At 39.2% G+C, this 27,639-nt stretch overlaps 1 protein-coding gene across 1 annotated transcript in view; it reads left to right on the top strand.

The window, feature by feature from the left end:
- The window catches only part of LOC149215244 (3-phosphoinositide-dependent protein kinase 2-like), a 57,161-nt gene that overhangs the window by 6,067 nt on the left and 23,455 nt on the right, over positions 1-27,639 (top strand). The window contains exons 7-8 of the mRNA XM_089392579.1: positions 12,005-12,139; positions 12,338-12,513. Of these exons, the coding sequence (XP_089248705.1) occupies positions 12,005-12,139; positions 12,338-12,513 (311 nt within the window). The remainder of the gene's footprint in view (positions 1-12,004; positions 12,140-12,337; positions 12,514-27,639) is intronic.

Here is a 27,639-nt window from a genome sequence, read left to right as displayed (position 1 = left end):
ATGGGTAAGAAAATGTGGGGTTCAGGTAGATCCCTGCAGCATGAATGGGACGATGGAGTGTGTTGTTCCATCATTCATCAATCACTTTCCATAGGAGGAGTTGTTTTTGAAACCCCTCATCTCCTTTATCATTATAGTAGGCCCGAATGGATTCTTTGGCCTTGTCCATGGCCCCATACAAATAGCCCATTGCGGGCTTCTCACCATCAACTAATCGAAAAACCTTTACCAAAGGTTTAGTAATGGTGCACGCCTCCTGCACTCTCGCCTAGAAGTTTGCCTGGTATGAAACTAATCTGCATATGGTCTCTTTTTCTAGTTTGTGGCTAAATGTTAAAGCACGCCACTCCTCTGAAAGAAACATTCTCTTCACGTCCCACATAGAATTCAAGAGGGATTGAAGAGATATGAAATTGGTGGCAAACCGTGTAATGGCGGGGCGCACCAACTCCTTGTTGTTGGTGAATTTTCTCATCAAGCTAAGCACAAATGCATGATTATATATAAATTTTGTAATGCTTTTTGATGAGTCAACAATATCTTTGACAAAGGAAATTTTTCCTATGTCTTCCAACATCAAATCAATACAATGTGCAACACAAGGTGTTCAAAATAAAGTAGGATGCCTCTCCATAAGCATCTTGCCAACATCAACATAATTTGCAGCATTGTCTGTTATGACTTGGACAACATGTTCTGCACCTACCTCCAAAATAAACACATCCAACAAATCACATAATAATTTTGCATTTTTGATATGTGAAGATGCATCAACAGATTTCATAAACATTGTCCCCTTGGGACAACTAACCAAGAAGTTTATAAGGGTTCTCCCCTTTTGGTCGGTCCAACCATCTGACATCATAGTGCATTCTGTTCGTGCCCATGATGCCCTAAACTACTCCAATATTTTGGTGCAGTCAATCTTTTCATCTTGAAGAATGCGGCCTCTAAAGTCATCATAAGAAGGGATTTTGTACCTTGGGCCAACAACTGCAATAACATCAACAACAGGCTGGAAAAATGGATTATTCCTTGCAATGCTGAAATGAATATCACTTCAAAGGAGAAAATTGCCCAACAATTTGTTAGCTTGTTCTTTCTCATTTTTTTTAAGCTTTGAAGTGATAGATGGTTGTGAAATAGGAGTGGTTCTAGGAACAAAAAATGATGAGGTATCTACAGGGTTGGTTGTAGACATTGATGCTGAAGTAGAACCAGTGCCACTTCCATATTCACCTCCTAACACTCTCCCTGCTAGTTGCTTCTTTAGATCTGCTTTGGTCACTTTGTCTTGCTCTAATTCTTCCAATGATCTCATGGCTCTTCGAATGATTTCCGCATTTGTATTGGTGCAAGGCCCTACATCACGTCCAGGGATTTGTGCAAGGTGATACTTCAATCTATAAACCCCCTCTGACATATGCTGCCCACACAACTTGCAAGACAAGTTCATTCTATCAAACCCTCCATCAGGTTCACCAAATTCCCACAGAGGGTCCAATTTCCTTGGCATGTTTGTAAATTGGTTGAATTCTTGAGTTTTAATGTAAGATGAAGTTTGAAGTTGAACCTATGGTCCAATAAGTATTGCAAGTTAAAAAAAAATTACATGCATGACACAACACATTGAATTTTTGACCAAAAAAAAACCTCAACTCAATCCAACAGTAATAGAAAATATGCACATTCAAACCCAATAAAAAATGATGAAAAAAGATAGAGCACAAGAAAAATTAAACTAATAAATCTAACAATCAAGTTTTTTCATTTTTTGACCAAAATGAACCCTCTCCACTATCTGCAAAAAAATAAAAAAAAACCACCATCAAATCCACTCAAAAATAATTGATAGTCAATGGGTTATAGAAACCGAAGCAAAAACAAAAAAAAAACCAAAATAAAATGGCCAAATTTGGTGCCCATACCTGGAAACCACGGTTTGCCGAAGAAATTTGGTCCAAACATGAAGTTCTCTTGCTTGGGATGCTAAAATTTCTCGTTTTTCTCTTCCTCTGCCCTAGTAGACACCTTCCTCTCCTCCTCAGCTCTCAAGCAAGTCCGCTGTCTGCTAAAAATGACAAATAAAACTTATAATTTTGCTTATAAAATGTGCTGTCCCGTGCCCCGTGATTTTTTCCCATTGCATCGCGATTTTTTCAGCAATTTTTTGGAAAAAAAAAACGTTGTAAAAATCACGCGATATTATCGTTTAAACCAAAAAACCGCGATTTTTTCAAATAGTCGCAATAATATCGCGATTTTTGCAACACTGATATGAATATCCGACCATCATCATAGAACTATTGAACCCTTGAGAAGATGTTATTGAACTGCCCATCATCTGGAGACTCACGATAGTGCTCTGGCCATCTGATAGGCAGGTGATGAAAGAGGGTTAAGTGCACGAAAGAAAAGTGAGGGGGATACACAACTTAGTATATAGTCAGCAATAGATGGAAGAATAGAGGGTGGGTCTTTGATAACCCAATCAATACAGAAGCTGGACCCAATAACCTAAAAGAATGTTGCAACTTGCCGCCAATATGTTCATTGTTGGAGAAAACTGTTACTGGCTTGCTCATCCAATGGAGGAGCTCAAGGAGACATCCCTGCCATATTGCACACCTATTGGTAGAGTGGTGCTACTGAATTGCTCATCTAATGAAGGAGTACTAGAAGAAACAACCTGTTTAGAAATGGGGAATGTAATTATCGATCTGTTTAATTGTTGGAAAAAACTGTCATTGACCTACTCATCCAATGGATGGGAGAAAGACATATCCCAGACATACTGCTCATCTATTGGGAGAGTGGCACTCCTGAACCATCCCTTTGAAGATGTGTTGGAAGAGATATCCATATAGAAATAATGAATGCAAATACAGATCAGCTCATCTATTGTAAACAATTATCACTAACCTTTTCATCCAATGAAAGAGGGGGCGGGGAAGATATATCCTTGCCATACTGTCTATCTAATGTGAGTTTGGTATTGAAATGTTCATTTGAAGAGGTGTGTGAAGAAATATCCTATGGTGGTGAGATGATAGGAGTGCCAACCTCAAATAAGATCAGGTGTAGCTGAGGTGAGAGTGAGAAGATCCAATCCATATATCTAAAAGAGCTTGAATATGACCATGCATGCTCAAATACAACAAGCGTGTAGGCTTATGGATACCCAACATAGGTGCACCTAAGAGAGCGAAGTTCAAAGGATGCTTGAATATAAAATGAGAGAGTTTATAAATACCCACCTCCTCACAAACAATGGTTGTGGCCGGAAAAATATACTACAGGTGGCTGAAAAGCAAGTGAGAGTTGGCTTGTGGAGAACCAACTCGAAATGATTTTTGGTTGAAACAGAAATAAAGAAGTGAGAAGGTTAATGAATATCTATCTCAACATAGGTTGGCCCTATGCACAACATCCTCCTCAAAGATGGAAAGGAGGTTAGGAAGAGAAAGCATGAGATAGAAACCCCACTGTAATATTAAATGCGGGTGATCTAAAGATAAAACCTCCCCAAAACACCCCAGCACCAATTCCAATAGAGTGCCACAACTAGGCAAGGGGACTCTAGCGGAGATTTGAAAGGAGCCATTGAAGTGTGCTCTATATAGGATGTCCCATAAGGACAAATATAAGTGTAAAGGAGAAAGGTCCACACAATTAAACTGAACCAAGCTCAGAACCATCACTAGAAATTAGAATCATCAGTAGACTGGGATAGAGCTAATGGACTGACAAGTGGAGACTGCATCAAAGGGGTCAAGAGAGGTCTTCCTTCGCAAACAAATTCTGACAAGCTTGCGAGAGTCACTGTGAATCATTGTTGAAAGTTGAGAAGTAGGTTTTGTGTCACTAACTACAACATCCAATATAAAGGTGTCCATCCCTGGAATATGGAGAATATCTCCATATAAGGTGGATTCGGTAGCAAGAGTATTGTCCTCTAAATCTGGTACATATGGATCTGCAAGGTACACTGCAATATCTGTAACAAACGAGTGATTTTATGTGTAAAGTACATAGTTCACTTTTCTAATATTAAAGTGAGTTGAGAATATCACTTTATGAGAAAATTAAAAAAATGTGTTCAACTTGAAAAAGGTTAGTTGGAGGCTTTTAAGTAATGGGGCTGATGTATGAGGGGGGTCATTGGGAAAAGTGATCTCAACCACACATCTTGAGATTTGGAGATTAAATCTCAACCATTGAATCCTAGGGTTAGGGTTAGGGATTCAATCTTTTCCAAAAGACAAAAGGAGAAAAGGGAGGCTCATTCACTTCATTTCAGTCTTGAGAGAGCAAGAGGAGAGAACTTGAAGGAGATTTTGCAGATTGAGAAAGAGAGCTCGAATTTCTACGAAGAGGCAGCGAAAGGGAGGCGCAATTTCCAAAGAGAGGAGCACACAAATCGAGGGACAGTCAGCACAGAAATTGAGGCAAGCAGCAGCACAAATTGAGGGCTGTAGCATGAATTTCGAGGGTCTGTCCAGTGTGATTTTCGAGGAGGGCCTCTGCTGTCACGTGGCATGAATTTCGAGGCATATTCAGTCACTTCCAGCACAGATTTTGAGGCTGTCTACAACACGATTTTTCAGGCAGTCTGGGCACAGAAATCGAGACAGTGCAGAAATTGAGGCTGTTTATGCACATATTTTGAGGCTGTTTTGGGCACAGAAATCGTGGTTGTTGCAGCACAGATTTCAAGGCTATTTTATGAGCACCAAAATCTAGGAGCTGGACTGTGGAAAAGTGCAGAAAATGCTAGGAACTTAAGATTGTGAAAATCTGAAAAATTTCAGTGGGCACAATTTTCCAGATTTGCATTTAATGCTTCAGCTGAAGGGAGATAAGTTTTATGTTTAATTTTTATGTACTTATACTAATTTCTCAAGCGAAAAAATCCTCCTTTGAAGACTGGTTTTCCCCAAGAGGCTGTGGGGTTTTTCCGTGGTCACCTTGACCAAAAATAAGTGTCTCTCATGCTTGAATGCTTGCATAAAATTAGCATTAATTACAGCTGATAAGAAATGTGTATGGTATGAAGACTAAAGCCTTGACCCTATTGTTTCACTAATCAAGTAGGATTTTGTTGAGATATATAAAACTCATCATAATATTTAATTTAATTTTATTGTAACATTAATCTACACTATCATTGATTGGTTGGTTACATATCTGTATTTTTCAAAAAATCTATAAAATTTTAATATATTTGGGAAATTAGATGCATTGTATTATTTTAATCTTTTTATAAGATGCATTCTTTTCTAACTGTAACTTATATCGCCATTGTATAAAATAAAGCATATTTTAATCATGTTACATCAAAATGGTTAGGGATATCATATTTTAATCATGTTACGTCAAAAAGGTTAGGGATGATTATTGAAGGGTATTAGAGATAATTTTGTTAATGAATGAAAAATACTAAACATCATGTAGTAAAATAATGATTGGTATTGTCTTTTCATCTTGGCCACCAGATATCATATTATCCTTTTCCTATGGGCCATTCAAGATTTTGTGGCGAGTAGGAGAAGTGGCCCATGAAGAAGAGCTTCTGGAAGGATGTAAAATTCACAACGTATTTCATGTCTTGTTGTTTCCACAGAACTCCCACCATTGGGTGAAGAAGGAGAATAACCTTGGTTCCTGAAAAGATCCTTGCTACAAGGGAGAGGAAGCTGTGGAATAGGACAATCAAGGAGTACTTGGTAAAATGGAAAGATTTTTCGGTAGAAGATGCTACCTGGGAGGGTGAATAGGTGCTCAAACATCTTGAATTGAAATTGCTTGAGGACAAGCAATCTTGGGCGGGGAGGATTGTAATGTCCTCGACCACTTAGGAAGCTTATGACGGAGTCCGCTAGCCTAGAGTGGTTCCCATAGGCTAAAGCGGGGAAATATTTAATAAAGGGGACTTAAATTGCCTAAGGAAAACATTATAAAGTCTAAATAGGAGAAAGGGTGATATTCCCTAGGCAAATGAAAAGTCATTTTAAATTTATAAAGTTAAATATCATAAAATGACTTTATAAAAGTTGATTTAATAAAAGGGAAGGTGAAAAGGTGACCCTAAGCTCATAAAAGAAGGAAAATGAGGAGACTCTCCTCATTCATGCGTTTTGAGTTTTTTGAGAAAGAGCTATTTGAGAGTTTTGTTGAGGAATCTAGAGCAGCTAGATGAGGGGTGATTTCTCTTACTTTGATAACTGCTTGTGATGTTCTTTTACTTCCAACTTGATGTACTCGTTAATTTGCTTCTTCTTATCTTGATTATTATGGTGTTCCTATCATCAAACAACTACTGAAACATGAAGATCTATAGAACAAATGGACACAAGATGTAGGCTGCTAGCCAGTGCCAAAACCTCTCCTAGAGTGGAAAATGCACAAGAAATTCTTCTCTTATAGCATCTTCAAATGACGATTTCCAAGACCTTTAAACCCTAGAACAAAAATCCCTCCGAGACCTATGTAAGAATATTTTAGTTCATGGTCCCTCATAGTTAGACACCATGGTCCTGAAGGCTTTCATAAAAGTGTTGCCAAATTTAGCTGCCGATCCATTCTTTTGTGTGCCCAAATGACTTTAACATATAGGTCCAAAGCCTTTCAATACAATGCCATCGTAAAATCCGTTGCGATATAAATCTCGGCCCAAGTGCTTATGCTACCAAGCTAAGTCTCCACTGGCCCTTTTGAATCATATCCCTGAGGGATTCTCTTATAACACAAAACCTCCATGCTCCTGGTCTTCTTATCGAATGGGTCCAAGTGTTGTGACCTTATCGTTAAGTTTGGGTGCTTAATATTTGCCTCCACATCTTTGGTCCCTAAGATTTGAGCTCTTGGTCTTTGCTGTTGCATAAAACCTTAACCTGGTGTTGTGTATTAGCCCCCAACGCCTTTTACCTTAAGCCCACGCTCTTGATCGCTGCCACATAGAACCAAGAGTAAAACAGAGCATCAATCTTTGTCTTCTTGACCTGTATCTTTATATGGAAGAGTTTGGTCATTTCTTTCTCTTCCTGTTGTTGAAGGCTACTCAGATAAGAACGAAGCAAGAGGATTCTCCTAGGGTAGAGCATAAGTGAATTGCGTTCGAGAGGGAGAAATGGTACAAACATCTAGAGCCATGCCAAATGACCAAAAGAGCTTTCAGTTCAAAGGTAGCTGATTGACAAGCCAACATGTTTGTAAGATGCCATGATGAAGAAAAGTGTGCTAAAGACTTGAAGAGAAGTCAGTGATGACTTCCAAGTAAATCTACAACATCTAGCATTCGACAAATGACAGAATAAAGCGAGATTCATGGCAGGAGGGAGAAGACCATGTCAAGACATTTGCTCAAATTGTCAGGTACACTTTTATTAGAATTATTATCTCTATGATTTCTATTGAAGATTACTCCAGATGGATGTAAAGACCATTTTCCTCGATGAAGTAATTAAAGAAGTGTACATAGAGCTACCTCAGGTTTTTGAGGTACATGAAGGAGTCTCTTGCTTGCAAACAAAAGAAGGATTTGTACAGGCACCTCAGACTTGGTATTCTTGGATTAATGGATCAAGGTTGATTTTGTTATCATATGACGAATGTAGGACTCACGTGATAGAGGGAGTAGTTAACCTTGCTTCAATGTCAGAGGGAGTTGACCTTTGAGTTTGAGATGAAGGACCTAGACTTGATGCATTACCTCCTTGGTCAAAGAAAGCACCTAGTTAGGGTGACCGAAAAGCAGTTGTGATGTAAAGGAATTTTTGAGCCAAGGCATGTGGCTCAAAATGTGTTGAAGTAACAACATGTTATAGTTAGATATGTATTGAAATGATAAAGTGTAGTTGCTAGAATATACAGATTCAGATTGGGTAGAGAGTGTAGAAGACAGAAAGAGTACATCCGGATGTTGTTGCAGTTAAGGCTCTGCTAATGATTTCTTGAATGAGCAAGAAGTAGACATTTGTTGCACCCAATACTGCACAACATCGAGTATATTGCAACTTGGTTGGTGAGTTGTGAAGCAATATTGCTTCAAAAGCTATTTGCAGGATTGTTTGATGAAGTGTAGGAACCAACCATGATGATATGTTGAAGCACATTGAGTTCTAGTACTGAGACATGGTATAGAAGGGAGCTGTGTGGCTCCAATACTATTCTACAAACGAGCAGGTTCTAAGAAAACCTCTGCTCCAGGATGAAGTTTGTATACTTTGAGGTCAAGCTTGGAGTGGTTGAGAATACCTCTCAGTGAGAGGGAGTGTTGATATTGCAACATCAATGACAAACATTCCCCCTCTTTCACAAATGTGATCAGGTTACCATGTAATGTGGTTAGGGAGAATGGTTCTGAGAGGATTGAGGCCCAAATTACTCTTGAAAAGGGTTGAGTGGGGGCCTTTAACATTTGGTCCAAATCACTCCCCAAATGAGTTGAGTGTGTGCCTAGGGTTTCACCATTGGTTAGAGTTGCTGACCGAGTTTGTGGTGAAGCAAGACTAGTCTGTATACCATGGGTCAAAGGTGCTAACCAGAATTATGGTGATTTGTTGATGCTGATGACGATGATGCTGCTGATTTATTTCAACATTTGCTTAGAGAAATTTTTCAACAAGGGGACATCTGAAAAATTTATTATGAATACCTCCCTAGCTAAGAGGGAGTGTTGAATTTTGTAGCTATGGTTGGTCTTCATAATTTTATTTTAGCCCATCAAAAACAAGAGAAATGATAAATATAAATTGATTTTTAAGTCTCCAAATTAATGAGGGAAAATAAAAAAAATTAAATTTTCAAAATTGCCTCCAAAATCAAGTCGGCTCAAATTGGCCCAGCCCAAGGGACGTGTCTATTGGGGCACTCTAATCTATATATATACAAACATTCACCCTTCTCCATTGTACCACAAATTTAGATCGCTTCTTATATTCTGTGCACAAGTGGGAGTTCTCTAAGGCAGCAAGATGAGATTCTCGGCAGAAGGCCGAAATTCCCTGAGGCAACGGCAGACCAAAATTCCCTGAGACAGCAGCAGACCGAAGTTTCCTGAGGCAGCAGCAGACCGAATTCTCTGAGGCAGACCAATTTTTCTGAGGCTACTTATCTCTGTTTGACCAGGTTTTCCCTGGGTCTTTTTATAGTCAGTTTGATCTTGTTTGATTGGAAAAGATTAGATTGTATCTCTTGTTGAACTGAATAATTTCTCTAAGAAAAGGTTGCTGACTTATTCCCTAGAAGAGGTTTTTACCAGGGTAAATATCTGTGTCTCTTGTTTGACTCTCTTTATGATCCTACTGTCATTATTTGTTCTACTGTTGAATGTGAATACAAAATGATTTAACTAAGAAATCATTAGAAATAATTATCAGATTAGAAGGTCTTGAAAAATCAACAGTTGGGACAATTAGGTAGTATAACGACCACATTGATGCAATAAAAGAGGATCTTCAGTAATTAAATTATTCTTTTTATCTTTCATCTCTCACGTATATTGTCCACCAGTTTCTAGATAGAAGACCCCACATCTAATAGTGCTGGTGGAGGCATAGCAAAGGAGTGGCCTTCACCAAATTTTTTGTCAATTGTTCTCTTATTGACTTGAGTCTGGGAGGTGACACCTCTGCAAGAAAATTTCTCCTTCACATCTGCCGCCATTGCAGCTAGAGCAGTTGAGATTTTTGAAACATAGTCAGATTTTCACATATGCTAACTCCTTTTCCAGGGATGCCCAAAAGATGCTTCTTTACCCTTGCTATAACTCCCAAATGGCCACAAATATTGTACTTTCATTTATGTGCCCTGCCATTGATCTTGGGTTTGTTTCAAGGGAATTTGGTCACATATGGCGAAAGGGTTTTTTATGGATTGAAAATCCCCTTTTCATATTCAGTCAATCCCTTTTATGGGTACAAAAACAAGGGATAAACCAATGGGTCTTTTTTGGATCGAAAGTCCTCTTTGCATATTCAGTCAACTTTGATGGGAACAAAAATGATTGATAAATTAAGAAAGTAATCGAAGGGACAAAGATGATATGCAACATTAACTAAAGCATGATTCAGAATGAGGGTGGGACCCTGTGATCAAGCAAAAGAGCTAGGGCCTCTTTCCAATTTCTTTCTTACCTCGGCAGAAGGCCGAAATTCCCTGAGGCAACGGCAGACCAAAATTCCCTGAGACAGCAGCAGACCGAAGTTTCCTGAGGCAGCAGCAGACCGATTTCTCTGAGGCAGACCAATTTTTCTGAGGCTACTTATCTCTGTTTGACCAGGTTTTCCCTGGGTCTTTTTATAGTCAGTTTGATCTTGTTTGATTGGAAAAGATTAGATTGTATCTCTTGTTGAACTGAATAATTTCTCTAAGAAAAGGTTGCTGACTTATTCCCTAGAAGAGGTTTTTACCAGGGTAAATATCTGTGTCTCTTGTTTGACTCTCTTTATGATCCTACTGTCATTATTTGTTCTACTGTTGAATGTGAATACAAAAGGATTTAACTAAGAAATCATTAGAAATAATTATCAGATTAGAAGGTCTTGAAAAATCAACAGTTAGGACAATAGGTAGTATAACGACCACATTGATGCAATAAAAGAGGATCTTCAGTAATTAAATTATTCTTTTTATCTTTCATCTCTCACGTATATTGTCCACCAGTTTCTAGATAGAAGACCCCACATCTAATAGTGCTGGTGGAGGCATAGCAAAGGAGTGGCCTTCACCAGAATTTTTGTCAATTGTTCTCTTATTGACTTGAGTCTGGGAGGTGACACCTCTACAAGAAAATTTCTCCTTCACATCTGCCGCCATTGCAGCTAGAGCAGTTGAGATTTTTGAAACATAGTCAGATTTTCACATATGCTAACTCCTTTTCCAGGGATGCCCAAAAGATGCTTCTTTACCCTTGCTATAACTCCCAAATGGCCACAAATATTGTACTTTCATTTATGTGCCCTGCCATTGATCTTGGGTTTGTTTCAAGGGAATTTGGTCACATATGGCGAAAGGGTTTTTTTTGGATTGAAAATCCCCTTTTCATATTCAGTCAATCCCTTTTATGGGCACAAAAACAAGGGATAAACCAATGGGTCTTTTTTGGATCGAAAGTCCTCTTTGCATATTCAGTCAACTTTGATGGGAACAAAAATGATTGATAAATTAAGAAAGTAATCGAAGGGACAAAGATGATATGCAATGTTAACTAAAGCATGATTCAGAATGAGGGTGGGACCCTGTGATCAAGCAAAAGAGCTAGGGCCTCTTTCCAATTTCTTTCTTACCTCAGAGGTGTGTTAGGGACAAAGATTTGTCAAATTTGTTTGCAGTTGCTCTTTCGGCAGGCCAATCTGCTGTCTGGTCAGTTGCCTTCCTCACATGAGCAAGCCTGCAAGATTGAAACCTCTTGTGGCATGTTGAATCCAGGATACATCACTAGTCATTTCCCAAGACACATTTAGGTTTCTTCCACGACACAATATGCTTAAAACCTTCTTTAAGAGATTCTGTAATACCCATCATTAGAGCTTCCGCCTCTGTTCAATTGATTGTAGTATTCCTGAAGAACCTATGAATGACAACTATGGCATTAACTTAATGGTCCCCTGAAGACTCCTGCAGCTTCTATTGCCTTCAGAGGCCTGATCAAAATTTAATTTTATCATCCTCTCAAAGGGGGTGCTCTTAGTTTGCTGCTATTTGAAAGATGTACCTGAATTCTGTCCTCAACTGGAAAAAAATGCACCACTAATATATATTATTAATATATTAGGAATGTAGGATAATGGTTACAAATATGTTAATCACTGGTTGCGAATCCTTCTTTATCTCTGCAGTATTTTTTTCAAATTATTCGGTTTCCAGGGAACTTCGTTAAATTAATTGTTGTGTAGGGTCTTGTCCATGGATTTTAGAAAATAATGTATTGTAACACCAATAATCCAGGTTCCAGATTTCTATTTTTTTCCTGATTACTAATGTGTCTGTTGTTTGTATATAGGATATGGACCCATCTAAAAGATTGGCTTCTGGCCCTGAAGGGTATGCTTCTCTCAAGAGCCATCCTTTCTTCAAGGGAGTTGACTGGGATAATGTTAGGGGTATGCTGGCTCCAAAGTTAGCCCCACCATTAACTGTATGGTTCCTTAACTCAAAAATCCAATGTCAAATACGGTGATAGTTATTGTAGAAAAGTAAAAACTGTTTAGGTTTGCCAGTTTCTTTTTGACAATGTGCTGATGTTCTTTTTAATATGATCTTTTTCGTTCTTTCTTTAGTGGTGCTGCAAATATGTCAATGGCAGGATATTTTATGATTACTTTTATCTTTGTAGGTTGACAAGGAAGATGAAGCTGAAGATGCTGGGTGGCTTCTTTCACATGCTGGATGTGGTTCTACTAATGATGAAGCACCTCCCAAAGAGAAAGAGTTGGCCTCATCATCAGTGGCAGTAGAGAATAAGGAGCACAAGGCTAAATTTTCTACTATCGATGCTTTTGACTCTAAATGGTATGTTGATGATGCCTGGATAATTAGAAAATGATATTAGTTTGTTGCTGAAAATGAAATTCAGAATTGAAAGAGTTAGATAGAATCCACAAAAATAGGAGAGTTTTTTTCCCACCAAAAATACACTCGAGGGTTTTAAATCCCCGTTAAACCATCTCCATGGGAGACTACATGCTAGTAGCCATATCACACTAGTTGTTAAAACTTAGAAGCAATGTTATCGAAACTGGATTGGAATTGGCCAGTCTGACCGGTTTCGGCTTCAGAACCGGAATAGGTTGGTTTGGTATCGAACTGGCCGTTTCTGTTGCTTCGGAAACAAAATAGGCCAGTTCGAGAGTGGATCCAACCTCATTGGATTTCATATGGAGAAAGTAGAATTTTAGATCTCACTCAAAATCCTACATACTTCACAATTTTTCAGGATTTCAGAATTGGGGGAATTGCAATGTTTCCATTGGATTTTGTCACGTACGAGGGTATGAAACTGATATATAATCAAGAGCACCAATCCCTCTGTGTACTTTGATGTTAGTGGCTTCGGTTGTCAAACTCCTCTATCATGACTATACTAAAAATGTTCCCATCACTCAAAAAAAATCTCGACATGGTACAATTTTTCTATCTGATTTTAATGCTTAGAGGGTTATGTTCATGATGAAGATCCCAATATAGGCAATGATTTTGATGATATCTAGGTATTTGCTGTAGCATGACTTTTTTTTGGATGCTAGAGGCCATCTAGAGCCTATTTGTTGATGCATGTTCGGTTCAGAAATGGATTGCACTCGATGTTATTTTGGTTATGTGCACCCTTACATGCTATATAAATGAGAACTTTTGATTCTTTGTGTATAATAGGTTTGGATTCATATGGGTGCACATGAATATATGTGATTTTTTTTTAAATTTGAATATTTTATGTGTTTTTGGTTAACCAGTTTTTTTACCAGTTCTAGTCTGGTTCTGACCAGCTCCTGGTTCACAAGGTTTTCTGGTTCGGTTCCGATAACATTGCTTAAAAGTAGAATGTGTGCACTTGAATATATATAGAGAGAATCAGAATCATGTATCCCACCTCTGCTAGTGTTAAAGCTTTATAAGTGGCCATAGCCTTAAGCTTCTCAGTCTATGCAAAATCTGAAATAATTATTTACTAAATAATCTATACAAGCATATAACTGGATTGGATTTGTGAATGTAAATGATAGGACTCATGAATATACTGTTGGCTGTTTCTTGAGAATTACTGGCTGCTTCATTGGCATCTTTGTTTCTCTGCATGATGGGAGGTGGACTGAATTAATTTGATGGGCTCCTCAAGGTCTAATTTGCTAAGGTGAATGCTTGAGAAGGCATGGTATCTTAAATATGTTCATTTCAGCTTTCTGCCATTTGTATTACTACTCAACACCAAACTGTGTTAAAAATATTGTAGACTTAGTTTCTTCCTTTCTCTTTCTCAGTCTGTTTGAATCTGACGTATGTATGTCATATATTTGCTGAAGCCTTCTATTCTTCAATTTGTCTCAATTATCAGATCTAAACACAACATTATGTCTGGTATCTTAAGAGAGAAAGACCTGCATATGCTAGATTGCTATGCATCATGATATAATATCACACATTAGATTGAGCAAGTGAGATGAAGAAGATACAGAGCTTTGGAATAAATATTTTTGGATTAACTTTCATTGCATTCCAAACAATCTTGGGGCAAGAACACCATGAGAATATATGGAGAGTTGACTTCTTGATTCTATGTGTGTGAATTATGTGGTTGAGCTGTGCAGATTGTCATATATACAATTTAACTTGCTCATATTCTCAAGACAAACTGCATAATTACGGTTAACTGACGTGTTAGGCAAATCAATTCTTACTAAAACTTATCATATAGACAGTTCAAATGGCATATACTCATATTTTGTTGTAGGCTCTTCCCAAGCTTATGCACAAGTTGAAAGGATGTGCTTCATTTTCGGCTTGCATGCATTTTTAAAGTTCTGTTGGATGTCAATCAACTGAGTGTTTCCTATTACTTCCAGACTTTAGAGTTCCTACCAAATTCTTATGCAACGTATTTGGCCACCCTTCAGAATAATATTGACATGATCCAGAGTCTATGAAGGGAAATCATAAACTTTGCAATAATATGTACCATGTAATGCATGAAAAGGCCTTGGCCAGTTTTGAAAAAAAAACTAGATACTGAGTCGTCTGATAACTGGTGTTCTAGAGTTTGCTTTTATCACACATTCTGTTGACACTAAAACAGTTTTGCCACTTCCTCAAACATTATATTCTATGAAAAATCATGTTTAGGTCCATCTTACATTGCAAATGATTATAATTAGTTGAAACGACACAATTTCCTAGCCATCTCTCAACATCTTATGTGCTTGTTCTCCACACCTGGATCACAAAAACCAAGAAGAATGTTTTATGGGGTTAAATGGATGTGTTATGGGCTTATAGCATGGATGTGCTATAGAGTTATAGTAGGGATTTAGTCCTACTCATGTACTAAAGGCATGCGTTGATCAAGCACAGTTTAATATGTGCAATAGGTAGGCCTAACTTCAAAGACATGCTATATTGCTATCGAAATCCACTTTGAAGATTATCTTCCAAAACCAAAACCCTATAATCATAGCCTACGACTATGTTACCATTCTTATCTTGACGGTTCCCATATGATTCCTCTCTTTTACTATATAGCATGGGGAATGGTCTAAGCAGTGATGCAGGGGAACGATCCTCAGTGTCTAGCTTGCGATTTGCTACTATTCTTTTGTTGAAAAAATGTAGCAAGAAAGGCTCAATTTGACTTTAGCCTTAGTCAAATTGAGTAAATCTAATTTCAACATCAGCAAGACAACTTGGAGGCAGTTAACTAAGGTGACATGGCTCTTGTCACTCATTTAGCACAATAAATTCGAGTTAGTGGGTTTGCAGTTCAGTTTGCATGTGTTGATTACTAATTTGTAGCAATCGAGTTCATTTATTTCTAGTTGTACTCGATTAAACTAGTTCTAATAGTTAATAGAACTAGTTGGAGGTCAGTTGTGCAGTGGGACAACAGTCTAACTCAGTGATCATCTAGTTAACTGATCAACAACTCAAAATAGCTAGTGCATGCAAGAAATTTGAGTTCCTCAGTTGTGGTGGAGATTCCAAGGTAGTGTACAATTAATTATATACTAGATTGAGTGTACAATTTAGAGTATTGGTCAGGTGATCAATCCTTGAGAATTGCACAAGGAAATAGGAGCGAGTGCAGGTAGTGCAAGTGTGGGCAACGCAAGTGCAGGCTCAATATTTTCTAGAGCAGTCTCAAGAGGCTGGAGGAGGCAAAAATTGGCCAAGTGTTGGCCAAAGGTCCTCGGTTAGTAGGGAGAATAGTTTTACCTTTGCAGGTGGTGCTCAGAGCTAGAGCATGCAATTGTAATAGTTTCTCTATTCAACTGATTAATGAAAAAAGGCTTAAGGGGTTTTTAGCAGTTGCTTTCCCCTAGAAACATGTGTACCTGTGTATTTGATGACGCATGTTGTTGTAAATTGTGAATTAATTTCTGTAGAGCAATAGAGTAGAATTGTCTCTTGATTTAGATTAAATTTCTTGAGCAGTTGCAATTCTATCACCATATTTCTACATGGTATTAGAGCAAGATTCACATTAGAACAAGTATTCAGCCTATGTATTGTGTGTTGGATGCCTGTTAGTGGTTGTCTAGTTGCCCTAAGTGTTGTGGACAAGTGGCAGACTTGTCACAACAAGTGGGTTGTATTTTGATACCCTAAGGATTGACTTTTGGAGCAGCCAAGAGCAGTCAAGTGGGATGGTTTTGCTGCCCTAGTTCACTAGTTTGGTGTTTGACAAATCAGAGATAAGAGGGCTCGTTGCAGAAGCTGTAGATCAGTCAAGGAGTGACTGTATGTGGGCAGATCTGAAAGCCCTAAGAAGAGTGACAATAGTAGCTGATATGCCATAGAGATAGGGAAGATCTAGAAGGCTGATCACCATTCACAAACGTAGTTGTAAACAATGACTTTCATATGCAACAACTTGAAGACCTCAAGTACAGTACGCATGAAAGGAGCCATGAACTATTAAGAGGCAGAGTTGATGGAGCCCTAGTTCAAGGCAGATCCAAAAGATCCTATGTGTAGACTTCTTAATGGAGCTAGAAGGCTGCTAGTGGGTAGATTAGTGAGCCAAAGTTTAGTGACACAAAAAAGGGGCCGTGATCATTGATATTGGTAGATTGAAGAGCAAAGAGATTCCCCACAAGGAGATCGAAACTCAGAGGGAGTTTAGTTTCAGAGGGAGCAACCCTATGGAAGCTAGTACTTCAGGATTTGGGGAGATCAGACCCATTATTACAGTAGTTGTAACAACAGTGTGGATGCAACAATAGAGTAGTAGCAACAGTGCGGATGCAACAGTAGAGTAATAGCAACAATAGTCTGAGTAGATCAGAGTTTGCTTTGCATGCAACTATACCTCCTAGAGTGAGGTGGGGCAATGTAGAACCCTAGTCCCAGAGTTGCAAAGATTTGGGCATGGTCCATAGGAGAGCAGTAGCAATTGCAGTATACTCTTCTCATGGATCATTACCCTTGCTATAGGGGGCCACAATATTTAGTAGCAGAAGGATCAATGTCAATTGGTGCAGTCAAAAATTGAGGAGCACATAGCAATGTTGACAACAGAGCAGGAGGCTCAGAAATAGAGTCAACACCAACACAATTTTCGTAGTAGACAGTGGCAAACACAATTGATTTAATGTTTGTTTTTATGCTTCTCAGTTGCAGTTGTTGCAGTAGCAACAACAATAGTCATAGGTAGTGCTATAGTACATTCCACAGGTGTTGGAAAGGGGTGGTGAAAAATCCCTTTCTTGATAAGAGGGCATGTTGAAAAAATGTAGCAGGGAAGGCTCAATTTGATTTTAGACTTAGTCAAATTCAATAAATTGAATTTCCACATTAGCAGGACAACTTGGAGGCAGTTAATTGAGGTGACATGGCTCTTGTCACTCATTTAGCTCAATAAATTCGAGTTAGTGGGCTTGGAGTTCAATTTTCATGTGTTGATTGCTAATTTGTAGCAATCCAATTCAATTATTTCTAGTTGTACTCAGTTAAACTAGTTCTAATAGTTAATAGAACTAGTTGGAGGTCAGTTGTGCGGTGGGATAGCAGTCTACCTTAGTGATCATCCAGTTCACTGATCAACAACTCAAAATAGTTAGTGCATGCATGAAATTTGAGTTCCTTAGCTGTGGTGTAGATTCCAAGGCAATGTACAATTAAGCAATACTAGATTGAGTGTACAATTTAGAGTATTGGTCAGGTGATCAATCCTTGAGTGCGCAAGGAAATAGGAGCGAGTGCAAGCATTGTGAGTGCTTGCAAAGCGAGGGCGGGCAGAGTGAGGACGAGTACGCGAGTGCAGGCAGAGCGAGTGAGGGCTCAGTATTTTCCATAGCAGTCTCAAGAGGCTGGAGGAGGCAAAAATTGGCCTAGTGTTGGCCAAAGGTCCTCGGTCAATAGGGACAACAGTTTTGCCTTTGCAGGTGGTTCTTAGTGCTGGAGCATGCAATTGTAATAATTTCTCTATTCAGCTGATTAATGCAAAAAGGCTTAAGGGGTTTTCAACAGTTGCTTTCCCTTAGAAACATTTGTGTACCTGTGTATTTTTTTTTTCTAAGTAAGACTAATTCTATTATGGATACAAAAAAATAGAGTTACAAGGAGGCACCGACCTCTGCAGAAACTGTCTCAGAGAATTTTACTGTGTGTTTATCAAACAGTGACTGAAAAAAGAGATTTCCCACGCGGGGAAACCAGTCCAAAGAAGGAGAAAGCTGCCCACGCAGGGGAAACCAGCTTATAATAACCATGTTTGAGAGTTTTCCAGCAAAAAAAAAACCAAAAAAACTCCACGTGGCAGCTATCACATAAAAACCACAAAAAGACCAAAGAGGATCTGATGACTAGGAACCTGGAAAACATGAAGCCTGCTAGGTGTCAGCAGGTGGCTGTGTCTCCTCCACGATGAGACACCCGTAGGCATAAGGGTCGTCGTCGTCGGTTTGCTGCTTGCCACTGGTCGTAGCATCCCGCTTCTCGTTGCCGTCTGGACTGTTCGTTCCTGCTGCCACCTTCCCTTGACCATCAGGGGAGTTACTTGTCTTGTGCAAAGCTTCCTGACTGGAGCGAGCGGCTTCCGTCCTGTTCCGGGCAGTTCCGCCAGCCTCCATTCTGTTCCAAGCTGTTCCGAGTTGTTCTGCCTGCGAGCTGTCCCTCCTGCTTTCACCCGTCCTGTTCCGAGTGATGCTGTCCAGGGCAGAGGTGCATTGTGGTTCCTCCCTAAATGCAACAGAGACTGTGGCGATTATACAGGGGCGGTTCAGGGTGCATCTGAAATGGAATTGAGTGGAGTGCGTGGGGTTCAGCATTGGCTCAGTGTTGGTTTGAGGGGTCTGGTTTTCCTCCAAGTGCCTTTGGCCAGCTCTCTGGTCTTGCCTTCTTCCACTACGAGTGTTGGGATAGCGACCTCTGCTATGAGTTGTGGTCGAAGGCGAGGAGTCCGCCTGAGCCGAGTCCGACGGGGACCGCGAGGGAGGGCAGATAGCTCTCCCTCTACTGCTTCCCTTGCGGCTTCTCATTCTGTGCCTGAGGCGGGGCATATTGACAGGGTGAATTTCAGTGCGCTGGGTGTTTGGAGAGGCAGGAGACGGGGTAGAGAGGCTTGAGAAGACAGGGGAGTGAGGAAAACGGGTGCCAGTGGCGGAATTGAGGCCTGGAATAGCAATTCTGAAACAGCAGAGCGGGTTATGGGAGAAATGGGCACTGTCATTTAACTCGATGCAGTAGAGAAGTTGACATCGTCGCCCCGTGGCCGTTCTGGAGCTTGACTGAGCTGCTGCAGGAAGGCAATTGTAGGCGAGAGGAGGCAGAGCAGGGGAAGGCCGCAGATTATTCTCCATCTTAAGGTCTAGAGCCAGAAGTAGGTGGCCTCGGCTCTCTCCCTTCATTAATGGTTTTTTGCTTTCTGGCTGCATTAAAACGCCATTAAGAATGGTGGTGCGAGAGGCCATGTGATCATTCCACTTGTCCGCCCGAAAGGTTAGTGCCGTGACGGCACCATTAGTCACCCGCATCCGAGGTGTGTACCTATGTTTGCGTATGTTGTTCTAAATTATGAATTAATTTCCACAAAGCAGTAGAGTAGAATTGTGTCTGTTGATTTAGATTAAATTTCTTGAATAGTTGCAATTCTATCACCATATCTCTTCAACTTCTAGGTGGAGTGCTGTGGAAGTTCTCTTGGGAGTGTGTTCCTAAAATGCTGGCATTTTTAGGAGCACACATCCAACCTGCAGGAATTTTGGGAGTGTGCAATTATACACTCCTAGCTGTGTTTCAGGATTGCTCATCTATGCTATTACTGCTGTTCTAAATCTGTTACATTTCCAGTATATAAGCTTTTAATATTTTTGTTATAATGCTATTTTTTGGCCGTTTATGTTTGCAGATGAGGCTTTGCCCACTATGATCACTTGTTGGAAGCATGGACGAGTGAAATTAATGGCATACAATTCCTAGATCATTCTCTTTAGTGCAAGGGCTAAGTTCATTGTGGACATTGGCGAATGAATTTTCCCATTATGTGTTGGACATACGAGTTTTTTTGTATTCATGTTTATCACAAGAGCACTACTGGTTCATACTCTGACATGAATTATTGTTTTTAAGCCCATATGTCCATTTTTGGCTATTAGATTTATTGTTTATTTGTAATGAGAGTTTATGCGTATCTAGCAGAGGTGACAAAGCTACATGCCTTGGAGTCCTTTGTATGGTCCTTGAATAATTTTCTATGGGTATTGTTACCATCCAAACTAGCAGTCTAGCTAAGGTCCTTATGAGATGCTCGGGTGGCACCACATAGGACAAGTGCTCACTATCACCTTGGCATGAGTCCCCAATCTTTAGGCCAATACTTACAAAGCCAAGGGAGGCTTCCCTACACTAAAATATCCTCCACTGCAGTTTAGTGGACAAGTGCCTTATAACTCTTCGATGATGGACTCTAGGAGTTAGTTTAGATTCCTTGCCAATTTGAAAATGGAAGTCTACTGCAGAAAATGCAGATCAACAAGTAAATACACTATTAGGAGAAATAAACCTTGATATGGCACAATAATTGAGTGTTGAGAGCCTTTACCAAGTTTGTGATGAAATAACTTACTGTAGGTCTTGGTATGTGCATGAAAATGAACAATTGGCTTGTTGTTTTGATACTTCAGACAAATGCAAAAAATGCAGACAAATGCAAAAACTAGTATGATAATCCCCCTTTTGGTCCACCCACAAGCCTATAAATGCACAAACAAAGTGATATCATTGAGTGGAAAAGCTAAGACAATGGAATACGAATAAAATGAGTATCCTGATGCTTAAAGATAAAGAGTAGTATGAAATATATTCAAATTTGGAAAATATCACTCACGAAGAGGGGTTAAATCTGTTGAAAATGTAACTAGTTTTGATCTTCATAATTGTTGTTGTACTCATTTCAATATGTATCCTATGTAACAAACATAAGAAGAAAAGGAAAAGTTATTATTATTAAAGCATGGGTTTCATGCTTCTTATTGATGGCCTTCTAGGTAAAAGCATGTTCTTCATGCTTCTAGGGTTTGTTAGGTCTTAGGATTTATTGTCATGAGTCAAAGGAGTCAACATCATGCTTATAAGACCCTTTCGGGCAAAGTGTAATTTGAAAAAGAATTATTTGTGAGTCAAGAAAGTCTTAGAAACTTCAAAAGTACAAGTCGGCCCTGGCAACTTCAAGTCAGCCTAAAGGAGGGAATTCGACCCCTTGGAAAGGCAATATAAAGGAGTAGTTCGACCTAATTTGCAACCCACTCACTCACATGTTCGATCTTAAGAAAGAAGTTCGATCTGTAGCTCAGAAGCAAAAGAGGAAGGTAGTGAAGGTCTAGAAGAAGAAAGGAAGGACGAAAATCTTGTTTTTGGGCTATCTCTCTCTCACAAGTGCAAAAACCTAAGGTTTCTGCAGCTACAAAGGAGGCCGAAATTGCAGATCTGAGTTGCAGTAGGACGAAGTGTAGTCTCTTGTTGCTGGAAGGAAGAATACTTTATCTTGACCTCGTTGACCTTGGGAGGAGCTGTCTTGCTCAAGGAAGGTCTCAAGAGGAAGCTGGATTAGGGTTTCTACAATAGCTACAGGGCTGAAATTGCAGAATGAAGTTGCAGGTCGAAGAATCAATATTGAAGCTGGGAGGTCGAAGTTGCAGGTTGAAGAATCAATATTGAAGCTGGGAGGTTGAAGTTGCAGGTCGAAGAATCAATATTGACGCTGGGAGGTTGAAGTTGCAGTTTGAAGCTGGTTTGTACTAGATCAAGGAACGTTTGATTGGAAGGGCTGACTTGGTATTTGGAGGAGGACTTGGTCTAGGGTTTGGGTCTTTGTTGTCTCATCTTAAATAGATTCTATAAGAAGAGAAGAGTTTTCTGGGTTTACCCTTTGGAGAGGTTTTGCCTTGGCCGAGAGCCTAATTTCTGTGTCATCTGTTATTACTATTTCTGTTCTTGATACTTGTTTGATTAAAAGATCTAAATAAAGCACAAGAGGACTAAGTTAGTTCACAAGCAAATACTAAGGTAAAGGAAAGTTGGAATTAATAGCTGCCACTTTGAATTTCCCACACAATCCCCACTATGGTCAAAACTGAGATCTTAATTTATGCAGAAATTTAATTTTCAGTAAGCTGGAAATTGATTATTCACCTCTAGAAATGTTCAATTACTGCTTGGGTGAATAAAGTTGAAGGGTTTGAAGATATATACTTTAGGATCAAGACCCTTGTGAAAGTGTTTCACTTACCATGCAAATTTGTTAATGCAAATCAAATTTGCAAACCTGTTAAACCCTTGAAGAACTCCTTAAATTGCTTCAAATTGACCTTTTTGCATAAGACAAACAGCTAGACCTTCCTTGGGTCAATTAGATAATATTGAGGTGCAACCCTAGTGATGAAACTAGCTGAAAAATATGAAATTAAGCTCAAGCTAGTAATATTTTTGTATTTTCTGTTTTTTATATTTTTAAACATTAAATAAACATAATTTTGGAAGAAGTTTTGGATTTTTTGAATAAAATGGTGGTGAAGTGAGGCTTACCTTTGCCATGGTAATTACCTCTTTTGGTGCTGGATTGTGATCACAATCCTCCCTAAATCGACCTTGTGTATCTGGACAAGAAAGTGAGTTTGGAGTGTAGGACTAGTTGCCCTAACTCTTGTATAAGATGATTTATTGCTGTCCAAACCCAACTAGGAGCAATTCCCTCTTTGAATACCTCTGGCCAATGGATCAACTATGGAATCAAGAGAGATCTTGTCCTCTAAGGAGAAATCCTCGATTAGGGTTAGTTCAAAAATCAGATTTTGATAGCCCTAACCCAACAAAGAGAACTTGAAGCTTAGCATCCTAACCCTTGTCTTCCATTAAACTATGTAGTCCCTTGATGGATCGATCCACAAGCATAATGATCTCACCTTTTCACAACAATCAAATGAGATGAGGGACTAGCCTTATATAATTTTCTTTCTAACTGCTATTTTGAAACTCTCTTCCCAAAATAATGATTTGTCTTGTCATCCATAACTCAAAGACTATGTCATTATAATAATTAACTTTACATTGCTTGAAACCCTCATAAGGGAGGTGATAAAATTTGCCAAAGGGGGCGGCACCCTCAAAAGAAGCTCCATTAAGGCCTCAAAGAATGCCTATTGGCCTTCAAAATGTGCCTCAAACGAAGGCCCATGCCCATACCACAAGTCAAGGCACTTCCATGAAGCATGAAATGGCTTTCTATGTTAAAAAGAGTCACAAAACGCCTGAAAAGCAAGTGACGTCAAATATACGATGATGATTTGGCTTGACTTTGTTGAATTTTATAATTAGTATCGGTCTTCATAATGTATTTCTGTCATTTGTAAATTTATTAAAGCATATTTAATATGCTTGGGTCATAAAAAGATTTTTATTTGTAGCATGGGTTTCATGCTCAAAGAAAAGAAAAATTTGTATATTTGAAAAAGAAAAGAAAAATAAAATTTTAAGTGTTTTTTGGTAAAACCCAAAATGGTCAAGTCGACCCTCCATTTGTCAAGTTGGCTAGCCCAAGTGACGTGCCCCTTCGCACGGACGAACTATAAATAGAGACTGTTCGCTCTCCAAAAGATGAATTCGGTAGCCCAAGTGACGTGCCCCTTCGCGTGGACGAACTATAAATAGAGACTGTTCGCTCTCCAAAAGATGAATTCGGATATGTTCTAAGGTATTGAGGCATATGCAAATCTGAGGCTACTTTCTGTAATGCGAACGTGAGGCCAATCCCTATGATGCGAAGTCCGAGTCAACCAACTCATGCGAGATTCTGAGGCACTTATCTCTGTGTTGATGTGAGTTTCTGAAGCAGTGTATCTCTGTGGTGATGCAAGCTCTTGAGGCAGCTTATCTCTGATTTATGAACAGTCTTATGGGCAAAACTTTGTGGCAGCTTGAGGATAACCTTATGACAAACTTCATGAAGACTATTGCTTGTTATGGAGGGTTGACTTGGCACTTGGGAAGTCATATTGGTTAGTTTGTTTATGACTTGGATTTCTCTTGTTGACAAAGATTCTATAAAGAAAGGATTGTTGGGTTTTCCCCTTGTGGGTTTTGCCTTGGCCACTGGCCTAATTTCTGGTGTCTCTTGTCTTTTTGTGCATTGTGATCTCTACTGTCTTTATACGTGCATAATTTAATGTATAATTGCTTGATGACCTAATTGAATGAAGTGAATGCTAAAAGGAAAACATATATAACTGTCACAAGTAATTGCAATTTAATTTCAACAGACTCTTGAGTGTGCATTGTTCCACTTGAAATTGGCTCGAGGTGACTTGAAAATTTTTTAGATTCCTTAAGAGGCCCAATGACTTGCTTTCCTTGCTCAAAGATTGCTCGAGATGGACTTTATGACCTCCATTGGCTAGGTAAAGGTGTGTTGACACCTAATCCGAAACGGATGAGGTGAAGTCGGACAGTCATCTAGAAGATGAACTGATCCGTTTTGTATTTGTATAAATAATAATAGTTGAATGAATAATACTCACTCAGTTCTTTTGCGCTCATTGATTTCTGAGCTAACCTGGCCTGACATGGTATCAGAGCACAGGTCCCAGGCTCCAGAAATAGTGTAACTCCTCTGCTGCCTCTGCTCCCTGGCGCACCAGCGCTGCATACGCTCTCTGAATAGCCTGACACCTGCTCCCTTCTGACATCGCTGCATACGCTGCGTTGAGGTCCGTTGCTGTATGTGGAAGTCGTGGAAGAGAACGAAGGAAGAGAACGGTATCGTTTTACTGTAAGATAACTTATTAAAGCTGTTTTAATGTATTAAGGGCTGCCTGTTAACGTAGACTGCGTATGGTATTGAAGACCTGACAACAGTATATTGAGACTGCGTATGGTATTAAAGACCTGCGTTAATATATGACCACTGCTTTTTTTTTGCAACGTATTAAGACCTGCCTTTTAATATCCTGCGTTTAACGTATTGATAGCCTTTGCGTTTAACGTATTGATAACGTTGTGAAGAAGCCTGCGCTTTGAGACGCTGTGGTGAGGCTGTGCGTGTCTGTTGTGAGACCTTTTTACCTATCTCGCTGTGCGTGCTTGGACATGGCAATGTAAAGCGGAGGGCTTTGAAACTCGATACTGGTTGATGCTGCTCCTTTCCGTCAGTGGTATGAACAGCACTACGCTCAGGAGACCCGTGTTTTGATATAACAGATGCCTTTAATGTTATGCCTTAAACGTATATTGAAGACTGCGTTTTCTCTTTTAAAGAACTGTGGTGACTGCGTCCTCTTGAAACATGGTTGAGTGCGTATATTAAGACTGCGTTTTCTCTTTTAAAGAACTGTGGTGACTGCATACATGGTTGAGTGCGTATATGGTATCGCTGCGTCTTCTATGCTGGCTGCTGCGTCCTTATCTCAAATAACCATTGGTCTTCCATCATATATACTGACCACTGACCTCTGCGTTAATAGTGGTTGCATCATATATACTGTGCGTTTCTAATACAGCGTTTCCTGACATGGTTTACTGACATGGTTTCAGCTTTCCCGAGTTTTTTTGAAACAGTGTTTGCGTGAAAGACAAGGCCGAGTACTGTGTTTTCATGTCATATATATATACCACAGTGTTTTCATGTCAGCGGATACCACAGTGTTTTCATGTCATATATATATATGTGAGCGCCTTTTTTGAACAGTGATATACATTGATATTTGAGCGCCCTTTGATTTTTAAACAATGATATATGTGATTGAGCGCCCTTTGATTTTTTGAACAATGATATATATAATGCATAAGGCAATCATATTGAGCAGTGATATATATAATGCATAAGGCAATCATATAAGGATATTTTTACAGAAGTTTTTGGCAGAGATATTTTTTCAGAAGGATTTTTTTTTCTCTCTCAACAGAAGTGTTTTTGGCAGAGATTTTTTTACAGAATGCATTCAATCATTTCTATGGTCGGAATAGTTCTCACTGGCAAGGAGAACTATTCTGAATGGTCCCGGATGGTAAAACACACCCTTATCTACAATGAACTGTGGAAAGGAGTGTGTGTCGGAGAAGAAGACAGAGACCCTGTGCAGCCCACATCAGACAAAGAACTCGCCATTTGGGAAAACAAGAACAGCAAAGCCTTTGCATTGATCGCAGCATCTGTCAATGAGGAAGTAAGTCGTCATATTTCCTGCTATTCCACTGCCTTTGAAGCTATACAAAAGCTGAAAGAACTCTATGATACACATTCTGCACTTGAAGTTGTTCAGCTCATGATTAAACTCTTCACTCTTGAACTGAAAAATAATGATCCTCTTGCTCTTGCATCTGAAATAAAGTCTATAATGCATGATATAAAATCCACTAAGGTTGAGCTGGATATCTCTCTTATTGCCTTTCTCAAAGCACTCTATCCTACCTACTCCAATTATCTTGAGTCTTTACAAGCAAATGGAAACCTTAAAGATATAACCTTTGACTCTCTTGTGAATTTTCATACATTTAAGAATTTTCATAAGTGGATTGAAAATGATGCACAATCTCATATTGGGTCTATTCGCACTGATAATGGAAAAGAATATACATCAAATGAATTTGAACACTATCTTCGCCAACATGGGATTAAACATCGAACAACTGTGCCTTATAATCCTCAACAGAATGGTGTAGCTGAAAGAATGAACAGAACAATTTTGAATATGGTACGATCCATGCTTTTCTTCAAAAATGTAAAGACAATGTTTTGGGCTGATGCTGTTCTATGTGCTGCATATATAAAGAATAGATGTCCATCTAGTGCTATAAGAAACAAGACTCCTTATGAATTGTGGTATGGACATGTTCCTTCGGTAAAACATCTCAGGATATTTGGTTCCACCTGTTATGCTTTAATACCAAAGGTACATAGAAACAAACTTGGTGCAAGAAGTCGTAAGTGTATCTTCCTGGGGTATTCAAACACATCTAAAGCATACCGCCTTTATGATGAAGTAAATAAAAAGTTTGTTTTATCTAGAGATGTCATTTTTCTTGAATCATCCAAATCTGACAATGTTGTTGAGCGACAACTTGATCGCTTGGATAGATTCACAAAACCGAAATCATTTCAAGAGTTTGATAATCAGATTCCACATCTTGAAGGGGGGATTCCTATACTAGATCAACATGTGGAATCTTCTTCTGAAGAACAATCTCCCCTCCATGACACTCCAACAACGGATGATGCTTTAAGTGATGTAATTGATAGAACTGGGAGACTCAATCTTGATTCAGACCCAACTCAATCAACAGAACAGCCTGGACCATCTCAGAAAGGTCCCCCAAAGTGGCTGACAAAGATACTTGAAAGTGTTCATCCTGATGAAATTGGAAAAACAGGAACCCGAAATTCAAACCGACAAGATGGAGGGGATGTAGATAACTCTAATTCACCTGTTGATATGGATG

The sequence above is a fragment of the Pinus tabuliformis genome, chromosome 1_1 (genome assembly GCF_031772625.1).
Source record: "Pinus tabuliformis cultivar Carrire ecotype Pingquan chromosome 1_1, CPIR1, whole genome shotgun sequence".
NCBI classification, from domain to species: Eukaryota; Viridiplantae; Streptophyta; class Pinopsida; order Pinales; family Pinaceae; genus Pinus; species Pinus tabuliformis.
The sequence above is the reverse complement of the archived record's forward strand: the minus strand, read 5'-3'. Positions and strand labels throughout refer to the sequence as shown.